Source organism: Malaclemys terrapin, chromosome 1 (genome assembly GCF_027887155.1).
Source record: "Malaclemys terrapin pileata isolate rMalTer1 chromosome 1, rMalTer1.hap1, whole genome shotgun sequence".
Taxonomy (NCBI): domain Eukaryota; kingdom Metazoa; phylum Chordata; order Testudines; family Emydidae; genus Malaclemys; species Malaclemys terrapin.
The window spans coordinates 349,583,629-349,594,660 of record NC_071505.1 but is presented as its reverse complement, the minus strand read 5'-3'; the positions used below and the strand labels follow the sequence as shown (position 1 = coordinate 349,594,660).

Here is an 11,032-nt window from a genome sequence, read left to right as displayed (position 1 = left end):
GGAGAACCAGTCAGCTATTACCCCAGGCAGAGAGGATACTAGACTTTTGTTTGCTGACACGTGATTGAATGAGGGCTGAAACGCTGGGATCTTTTCAGGTTCTGAAGAAATCCAGATGACAGAGGCTACAGTTTAAGTCCAGCTCTAAAATGAGAAATTATCTCTGAAAGTAGACAAGAGGGGAAATAATGGGTTCACATGTGTGTACTAAAGTACAGACGTGTAAAGGTTAGGCCAAAACGTTTCATTGTAATGCAAACATTAGAAATCAAACTCTGATGACATGGCATGTATATTGAAAGCCAGCAGCAAATTTGTTGGAATCTCTGTACAGGAAGGAGCAGTGGTAACTTTACTACTTAATCATAGAATCATAGAAACAGAACCAGAAGTGACCCCGAGAGGCCATGAAGTCCAGTCCCCTGCACTCATGGCAGGACCAAGCACCATCTAGACCATCCCTGACAGGTGTTTATCTAACCTGCTCTTAAAAATACCCAATGATGGAGATTCCACAACCTCCCTAGGCAATTTATTCCAGTGCTTATCCACCCTGACAGTTAAGAAGTTTCTCCTAATGTCCAACTTAAACCTTCCTTGTTTCAATTTAAGCCCATTGCTTCTTGTCCAATCATCAGATATTAAGGAGAATAATTTTTCTCCCTCCTCCTTGTAACAACCTTTTAGGTACTTGAAAACTGTTATCATGTCCCTTCTCAGTCTTCTCTTTTCCAGACTAAACAAACCCGGTTCTTTTCAATCTTCCCTCATAGGTCATGTTTTCTAGACCTCTAATCATTTTTGTTCCTCTTCTCTGGACTTTCTCCAATTTGTCCACTTCTTTTCTGAAATGTAGCGGCTAGAACTGGACACTATATTCCAGTTGAGACCGAATCAGCTCAGAGTAGAATGGAAGAATTACTTCTTGTGTCATGCATTCAACACTCCTGCTAATGCATCTGAGAATGATTGTTGCTGTTTTTGCAACAGTGTTACACTGTTGTCTCATATTTAGCTTGTGGTCCACTATGACCCTTAGATCCCTTTCCGCAGTACTCATTCCGAGGCAGTCATTTCCCATTTTGTATGTGTGCAACTGATTGTTCCTTCCTAAATGGAGTACTTTGCATTTGTCTTTAATGAATTTCATCTATTTACCTCAGACCATTTCTCCAGTTTGTTCAGACCATTTTGAATTATAATACTATCCTCCAAAGCACTTGCAACCCCTCCCAGGTTGGTATCATCTGCAAAACTTTATAAGTGCACTCTCTATGCCATTATCTAAATCATTGATGAAGATATTGAACAGAACCAGACCCAGAAATGATCCCCGTGGAACAGCTTTTGTTTTAGAAACTATGTCAGAAGTACTCCACTGTTTGCAACGGATTTGTGCTATTAACTCTTTGTTCAGTGAACAGTTGTATGATACTGTCTACTGGGAAATGCTCAGAAGTTCTTTCTAACACTTACATTCAGGGATGTGAACAAAATCCCCGTGCAATACCTGTGTGAGACTTTCCAAAAACTCCTGAGAGATCAGAACTGCTGGTCTGTGTTTAAGCAAACAGTAGAGCTGAGATCCAGGAAAGGGGAATGCAATAGTGGCTGTATGTAATTTTTGCCCATCACCTGTTACACGCACATGCCAGAAGTAACTTCACACTCAAATGGATACTAGTGAAAACCTAGTGTTTGCAGTATTCACCCACGTGTGAGGATAACCCTTTCCCTGCCCAGCTGAAGTAACTGTCTGTGTTAGTTTGTAACTTTGCAGATATCTACAGACCCTTGCATGGGGAGAGGATGCAGGTCCTGTGACGATGAAGAGAAACTTGTTGGGTGATTGAACTCTCTGGATTCAGTCAAGATTCAGGTTCTCTTGAAGGGATTCTTGGGGTCAGAGTGTATCACTGGGAGCATTTTTTAAGGGAAAGTTCATATAGCCCTTTTCTGATCGAATTTACACATGTATATCTGGAGTGACGCAGTTGAAGTCAATGTTATTGAATCCAGAACCTACGCCTAAGAATTTATCCCATGTAGTGCAAAAAGGCACTGGCATATCTGGGATCCTCCAGAGTGGAGAAAATAAAAAAAATACCTATAATGAGGCAATGAAACATATTTGTAAATAGCTTCAATGCAGGACATATAAATACAAGTACCGTTTTTAACCATGCAATTGCCATGTGTTTATACATGTCGTGATAAAATGAGCCATATTCCAAAGTGGCGGCCAGAAAAGGATGTCTGTGGGAAGGTCAGAACTGTAAAATCACACAATGCACAATAGGCTGTGGAACTCCCAGCCACAAGATTTCAATGGGGCCAAAAACTTAGCAAGATTCAAAGAGGGGCGGGATGTTTATATGGTTAACCTGAAAATCCAATTACAATAATGAGGACTTTTAAAAGAGTCTTGTAAGGGTTCTAAGCCCTCCTGATTTACACCACAAAATATGTCTAACTGCTGGGTGTCAGGAGGAAACATTCCCTGGGAGCAAGTTATCTCATAGCTGCCTATTGCAGGGCTTCTTGAACCTTCCTCTGAAGCATCTGCAATTGGCGACTGGATACTGAGCTAAATGGACTACAGGTCTGATCCAGTCTGGCAGTGCCCATCTTCTTATCGGTGCTGTAAATCCATGACTATGTTTTTCCTGATCTACCTTGAACTCCTGAGAGTCTCTAGATTTCAGCTCAGAGCAGAATGATGTCTAGCTAAATATCATCTAGTCTCATGTTCTTTTTCCTTTTAGGAAGGAAAGTTCAAAACTTCTCAGACTTGCCTAGTACATTATGTCAACGGTCAATGACACCAACTTCAACTCTGCAGTGTTCCTTCTCACCGGCATACCTGGGCAGGAAGACGTCTATCTCTGGATTTCTATCCTCTTCTGCTTAATTTATGCTATTTTGATAGCAGGAAATTCAGTCATTCTGTTCATTACAAAAATAGATCCAAGCCTGCATGAGCCCATGTACATTTTCCTTTCCATGTTGGCCGTCACAGACCTTGGCATATCGATAGCCACCATACCAACGATATTGAGCATATTCTTGTTCAACTCTAGGGAGATCAGTCTCAATGCCTGTTTTGCCCAGTTGTTCTTCATCCACTTGCTTCAATTAATTGAATCCTCTGTGCTCTTGTTGATGGCCTTTGACCGCTTCGTCGCAATCTGTAACCCACTGAGATATGCTTCCATCTTAACCCTGCCGAGAATAGCCAAGATGGGATTGGTGTGTGTGCTAAGGGGGGTGGCCGTAATAGTTCCACTCCCCCTTCTCCTGAAACGGTACCAATACTGTCGAGCCAATGTCCTCTCCCATTCCTACTGCCTGCACCAGGAGGTCATGAAGGCGGCTTGTTCGGATATCACAGTCAACAGCATCTATGGCTTGTCTGCTTCACTCTTAACGATGGGGTTGGATTCGCTGCTCATCTTCTTCTCTTATGTGATGATCTTCAAAACAGTGTTGAGTGTCGCATCAAAGATGGAGAGTCTCAGAGCCCTGAAAACCTGTATTTCCCACCTCTGCATCGTCCTGCTCTTCTACCTACCAGAGATCAGCTTGTCTGTGATACACAGATTTGGTAAGGGCTCTTCTCACTTGCTTCAGATTGTCCTGGGCTATATCTACCTGCTGGTCCCACCCCTGATGAACCCAATTGTGTACAGCATGAAAAGCAAACACCTTCGTGCAAGGATAATCAGGTTGTTCATCAAGTGAAGGGTCAGTCCATCGACCAGCTCCAGTGCCTGTGACACGGGAGATGAAAAAATGCTCCACCTATTCCATCCTGGACCCTTACATCCAAGACCAGATGAGCTATTAATCTCCATTCAATAGAGAAAGCTTCTGACAGGATCTAAGGTTTGGAGCAATAGAATAGGAGCTGTCCTCACCAGCTGGTGAGTGAGGACAGGGCACTTGGAGAAGGAGACCCTGCGAGGCAGCAGCATTCACATAGTGACTGTGTTCATGGAGATCCAGGGCACCAGTCAGTTCTTGGCCCTTAAATAGCCATATCGGTGGCTGCTTTGACCTCAGAAAATCTGGCAATACAGTCAATAAAGAGAAGGGATGTGAATGTTGTTCCCATGACACCTGACCTGCCACTGGGCCGTCTCTGGTTAAACATCCCCGGACCATGAAAAAAGCTGCAGAGCTGTTGTGCAGTCACAGTCCTGACCCTTCCTGAGCGCTCTGGGAGCTGTGTGATCCATGAACACTGCACCAGCTGTGGATGGGGCTATTCAAGGGGCACGGACACCCACCCTTCCCCTATGCCCTCAGCCAGGTAATTTTGACTGTGTCCTGTCAGAAACATGATTAACGCTGGGTCCCAGGAGAAGCCATTCAGGCAGCCCCCCCTCCCCCATTGATGGCTCGGCACACAGCACACCCACTGAGGCAGGGCAGAGCTGTGTGTGAGTGAGGGTCTGACACACAGGAGTCCTGGAAAGAGACTCAGGCCCAGACTCCCTCCCTGTCTGCTCCATTTCTGCTTCCCCAGCAACTCAAAGTGGTGGACACTGGCCTCAGCTCCCCCATAGAGTCACGGGGATCTCCTGTCCCAGCCCAGCCCATTCAGTGTAGGGAGACCACCTTTTCCAAAGGCAAAAGCAGAAGATATGCAGGAGCCACGTCCCCGCATTGACCCAACCCCTGCTCCTCTTCTTCCCCCTCTGCCCCATCCCTTCTCCCAAGCCTCACCCCTGCTCCTCCTCTTTACCAGAAGCTCTGCCCCCTCTCCAGGCCCAACGCCAAAGACCGGATGTCATAAGAGCTGCCCAGGGAGCCAAAGCAACTGTATGGAGCCCCAGACACTCCTCCTGCCCTGGGCAAGTGGCTGTGGGCCCCAAGAGCAGCTCCCAGCTTGTGTCCCCTCACACCTGGACACCCCAGAACATACCCGCAGGGACGTTGGAGAGTCCGGGTCTCCCCACAGTGGCCTAGGCTCCCTGGGTAGCTCTTACCAAGGCCCAGCTGTGGCCTGGCCTGGGGGCAGAGCCTCAGGGGAAGTGAAGGAGCAGGGGGAAGGGCCTAGTGGGTAGAGACGATGTGGGGTGTGTGGCAAGCCTGAACCAATGCTAACCACAGCAAGCAGGGCTGTAGGGTTCCTGAGTAAAGGAGGAGGATGGGCCTGGAGGATCGGAGAGTCTGCGTTTTGGAGAAGACTGAATTAATGTGACCTCTTTAAGTACCCCAAGTTGAGAGTAAGTCATTGCAAGGGTTTTAGAGAGAAGGACAGGGCCCCTACAGGGCTACCTCAGGCCCCAAGGGGTCACTCTAGGGTGGCCCTGTTCACAGGGACTTGGCCAGAGCAGGCTGTGCTCTTGGAAGCTGTTACCAATGGGCAGAGCTCAGCCCAGCCCCCAGGCTGTGTTGTGTTGGGCTAAACCAACCAACCTCTTTTATTCTCCTTGAAATACAGGCCCTCCATTGCCCTGACCATCCTAGGAGTAATGGCTCTTGCTGTTCCTGCTCGCTACAGTGCAGGAGAGACTCCAGCTGGATCTGTCAATGCTCAGATGGCTGGATGTCTGGACCTGTGGTTTGTCACTGCTCCATGACTCAGCAGAGTTTGGTTTGAGTCCCGTGCCGCGTGTGACCATGGGCAAGTCATTGGCTGTCTCTGGGCCTCTGCACAGGCGGATAATAGCCCTACCCTGCCTCACAGAGGTGGCAGAAGGATAAATACGTTTAAGGTGCTCAGATAGTCTGAAACCCTAAAATCAGGGCTGTGTCAGGGTTCTATAGAGCAAAGCCACTGACATTTGTGTATAAAAGGTTTTTTGAACACAACTTCCTGTGACAGCTGGCTTCTGGGAAGCCCTGTGACTCCAACACCTTGGTGCCTGTGGCAGATGTGGAGGTGCTCAGGGTGATAGTGAGGGGTAGGAGTGGATTTATGAGGGGAACGTTGGAGCATCACAGGAACGCCAGGAGTTTCAGACAGTCACTAGACTGGTGTTTGTCACACATTGAGGCTGAATGGGTCTAACTGTCAAACAATGGAGCAACAGCCATGGGGCATCATCTTAGATGGTCTGGCTGGGAGAAAGCAGTCTGAGGGCAAAGGTCAGATTCACACATTATCCCTATAACACTGATACGGCTGAGCACTATGGTGACTGGGCGCAGGCTCACACAGGTTTCAGCAAAGGCTGCTTCCACAAGAAAGGGGCAAACAGAGGGAAAGATGCTCTCAGAGACACAGGGAAACTAGGCTGGGTCCCAAGAGCTCCTTGTTGTCCCAAAAAATATAAGTTGGGCCAGTTCTGTTTCTCTGTCGCCAGAGCAAACCCCGTATAGCTTAGCTATCAGTGCTTTGTGAGTTAGATGAGTGTAGACATGTGACAGCTGCCTGATATTTTAAAACCATTTTTTCTAATGCTTTGTGCTGTTTTCCAATAAGCCTACTAGTGTTTAAGGAGTCTGGAGATGATTGTGTAGCTCTGGTCACAAGACTGAGGTGTCTCATTGGACCTGCTTGGTGGTAAGCTTTTATCATGGAGGGGGTGTGGTTCCCAGCTCAAAGAGTGGGATAATTGTGAGATTTTCCCCAAGACAGAAAAGGACCTGGTTTAGAGGGTAAGGAGACCATATATCCTGGTTTTACTGTGAAAATCCTGATTCTTCTTGTCCAGTATCTATCCTTGTTGAGTGCCTATCAGGATTCCGAGGAGCAACTTGTTCAAGTTGCATCCAAGACAACGATCCACTCAAGATAATGATTAGTAGACCTATAGAGTTTAAGGCCAGAAGGAGCCATTAGATCACCTAGTCCAGAGGTTCTCAAGCTGAGGGCGGGTCCCCCGGTGGGATATGTGGAACGTATTCCAGGATTGGCATGAGAAGCTTTAGGAAAATAAATCTTACTGTGCACTGTTTTACCCATAGCCGTGAATAACTAGCCAAGCTGATTCCCCCAGAGAGATCTGGTCTTCAGTCAGCACTGCGCGTTTGTCTCTAGGTGGTACTGTGCATTTTGATGGATTTCTATTACGTTTGCACCGCATTATACAAAGTCATTGCCATTTGTAGGTGGATCTGTTTGGTATGGTGCGGTGTGCACATTTCATCATAGAAAAAAATGTAATTGGAACAGAAACAATAAAGCAATAAAGCAACAAAAAATAAATGATACATTTCTCAAATAAATTTCACTACAAATAATGATACATTTCTCAAATAGATGTATCAAAGAAGCCATTACTGTAAAAGAGGAAAAGGACAATGTTAATCTAATCTCCACTGGGCTTGCTATTCAAACTGTAAAAGCAATAAAACCAAAGAAAGCCACCTCCCATGCCGGAAGGCTGGAAAACCTGGTGGACTGAAAAATAAAATGGATGGGCTACAAACCCTCTAAATACAGGAAAGGTACAAATTTTGTTTACACTAGAAGGAGAAGTGCCTCCATACATTAAATAATATTGAATACCCCAACCACCCAAAAAAAAAATCATTAAAACAAGTCATAGAGAATGACACAAAAATGAGGAGGTTACTGAAACAGAAATTAAAAGGTACAGTATCAAAAGTAAAATCTCTGCAAGCTGCATGGAAACTTTTTAAAGACACAATAATAGAGGTTCAACATAAATGTATACCTCAAATTAAAAAATATAGCAAGAGAACCAAAAAAGAGACACCGTGGCTAAACAACAAAGTAAATGAAGCAGTGAGAGGCAAAAAAGCATCCTTGAAAAAGAGGAATTTGAATTTCAGGGAGGAAAATAGAAAGGAGCATAAACTTTGTTAAATGAAGTGAAAAATGTAATTAGAAAGGCCAAAAAAAAATAATTAAAGAACAGCTAGCCAAAGACTCAAAAAATAATAGCATCGGAAGTAGAAAACCTACTAAACAACCAGTGGGGCCACTGGATGATCAAGATGCTAAAGGAGCACTCAAGGACAATATGGCTATTGTGGAGAAACTAAATGAATTCTTTGCATTGGTCTTCAGCTGAGAATGTGAGGGACCTTCCAAAGCCCAAGCCATTCTTTTTAGGTGACAAATCTGAGGAATTGTCCCAGATTGAGGTGTCATTAAAGGATGTCTTGGAACAAATTTATAAACTAAACAGTAATAAATCACCAGGACCAGATGGTATTCACCTAAGTGTCCTGAAGGAACTCAAATGTGAAATTGTGGAACTACTAACTGTAGTCTGTAGACTATCATTTAAATCAACTTCTGTACCAAATGACTGGAGGATAGCTAACGTAACGCCAATTTTTTAAAAGGGCTCCAGAGGTGATCCAGGCAATTATGGGACGGTAAGCCTGAATTCAGTATCAGGCAAACTAGTTGAAAATATAGTAAAGAACAAAATTGTCAGACATATACATGAACATAATTTGTTGGGGAAGAGTCAACACGGTTTTTGTAAAAGGAAATCATGCCTCACCTATCCACTAGAATTCTTTGAGGGGGATCAACAAGCACGTGGACAACAGGGATCCAGTGGATATAGGGTATTTATATTTTCAGAAAGTCTTTGACAAGGTCTGTCACCAAAGCCCTTAAGCAAAGTAACCTGCCAAGGAATAAGAGGGAAGGTTTTCTCATGGATTGGTAACTGGTTGAAAGTGTTAATACAGCCTACTCCCCCAGCCCCCCATTCGTTTGGCCAGGCCGCCTCGCAATCCCGCAGCGGATCCGAACCCAGGAAAGAGGCCCAATAGACTGCATGACCTCATTAGGGCATAGTGCTTATCACAGGAAACTTACGAGGGATGTATCTGTAGTGTTACCACACAAAAAGGCCGTTTCTGCAGTTTCCGCATTATGTTGCTCTTCCTAATAAGGGGAATACAGTCGGGGCACTAAAATAACCAATCAATGCGTGCCACATTTACTTCCAAAAAACTATATACTTAGTCGTCCCTGTATAGCTGTCATAACTATAAAGGGAAGGGTGACAGCTCTCCTGTGTACAGTACTATAAAATCCCTCCTGGCCAGAGACTCCAAAATCCTTTGCCCTGTAAAGGGTTAAGAAGCTCAGGTAACCTGGCTGGCATCTGACCCAAAGGACCAATAAGGGGACAAGATACTTTCAAATCTTGGGGGGGGGAGGGCTTGTGTTTGTGCTCTTTGTTTGGGAGTTCGTTCGATCTTGGGACTGAGAGGGACCAGACATCAATCCAGGTTCTCCACATCTTTCTAAACAAGTCTCTCATATTTCAAACTTGTAAGTAAACAGCCAGGCAAGGCATGTTAGTTTTTACTTTGTTTTCTCAACTTGTAAATGTACCTTTTACTAGAGTGTTTATCTCTGTTTGCTGTACTTTGAACCTGAGGCTAGAGGGGGGTTCTCTGAGCTCTTTAAGTTTGATTACCCTGTAAAGTTATTTTCCATACTGATTTTACAGAGATGATTTTCACCTTTTTTCTTTAATTAAAAGCCTTCTTTTTAAGAACCTGATTGATTTTTTTCCTTGTTTTTAGATCCAAGGGGGTTGGAACTGTATTCACCAGGTGGGGCGATAGACGGAACGCATATCTCTGTCTTGGGACCGGAGCACCAAGGCAGCCAGTGCATAAACGGAAAGGGATACTTTTCAATGGTGCTGCAAGCACTGGTAGATCGCAAGGGACGTCTCACCAACATCAGCGTGAGATGGCCGGGAAAGGTACATAACACGTGCATCCTTAGGAACTCTGGTCTGTGTGAACGGCTGCAGCAAGGGACTTACTTTCCAGACCAGAAAATAACCGTTGGGGATGTTGAAATGCATATAGTTATCCTTGGGGACCCAGCCTACCCCTTAATTCCATGGCTCATGAAGCCATACACAGGCAGTCTGGACAGTAGTCAGGAGCTTTTCAACTATAGGCTGAGCAAGTGCAGAATGGTGGTAGAATGTGCATTTGGGCATTTAAAAGTACGCTGGCACAGTATATTGACTCGGTTAGACCTCAGCGAAACCAATATTCCCATTGTTATTACTGCTTGCTGTGTGATCCACAATATCTGTGAGAGTAAGGGGGAGATGTTTATGGCGGGGTTGGAGGTTGAGGCAAATTGCCTGGCTGCTGATTACGCTCAGCCAGACACCAGGGCACTTAGAAGAGCACAGCAGGGCATGCTGCACATCAGAGAAGCTTTGAAAACCAGTTTCATGACTGGCCAGGCTACGGTGTGAAAGTTCTGTTTGTTTCTCCTTGATGAAAACCCGCCCCCTTGGTTCACTCTACTTCCCTGTAAGCCATCTGCCCTCCCCTCCTGCCTTTGATCACCACTTGCAGAGGCAACAAAGTCATTGTTGTTTCAAATTCACAAATGGGAGTATAACTGCCAAGGTAGCTCGGGAGGGGTGGGGGAGGAGAGAAGCACCGGGTGGGGTGGTGTAGGAGGGAAGAACAAGGCCACACTGCACTTCAAAACTTATTGAATGCCAGCTTTCTGTTGCTTAAGCAGTCCTCTGGGGTGGAGTGGTTGGGTGGCTGGAGGCTCCCCCACTATGTTCTTGGGCGTTTGGGTGAGGAGGCTATGGAACTTGGGGAGGAGGGCAGTTGGTTACACAGGGGCTGCAGCGACAGTCTGTGCTACCGCTGCCTTTCCTGCACCTCAACAATACACCAGAGAATATCAGTTTGATCCTCCAGTAGCCTAAGCATTGCTTCCTGCCTCCTCTCATCACACTGAAGCCACCAATCATCTTGATCCTGCCATCTCTCCTCTTGCTCCCGCCACCTGTCCTCGCGTCCATTTTGTGCTTTCCTGCGCTCTGATAACACGGATTCATCTCCCTATACAGCGATCAGATCCAGTACCTCCCATTCGGACTCTTTCAGTGCGGGAGGACTGCATGAGCTCAGAGAACATTTTGTCACGAGTGCATTTTTTTCGCCTTCTAATCTTCACTAGCCTCTGGGATGGAGATGATACGGGGAGCATTGAAACATTTGCAGCCACGGGAGGAAAAAAAAGGGAGAGTAGTATTTAAAAAGACACATTTTAGAGAACAATGGGTAGACTCTTTCAGGGTGAACCAAGCTGTTA

General features: G+C 45.6%; 1 protein-coding gene across 1 annotated transcript; it reads left to right on the top strand.

Annotated features, from left to right (window-relative positions):
• Nucleotides 1-2,805: 2,805 nt before the first annotated feature.
• LOC128832779 (olfactory receptor 51G2-like) lies at nt 2,806-3,741 on the top strand. Its single transcript, XM_054020385.1, has one exon. It carries the CDS (start codon nt 2,806-2,808, stop codon nt 3,739-3,741), a length of 936 nt encoding a protein of 311 aa, XP_053876360.1.
• The last annotated feature ends 7,291 nt before the right edge of the window (nt 3,742-11,032 follow it).

Coding starts and splice junctions, on each gene's coding strand:
- LOC128832779 (XM_054020385.1), top strand. CDS start 2,806: ATGTCAACGGTCAATGACACCAACTTCAACTCTGCAGTGTTCCTTCTC.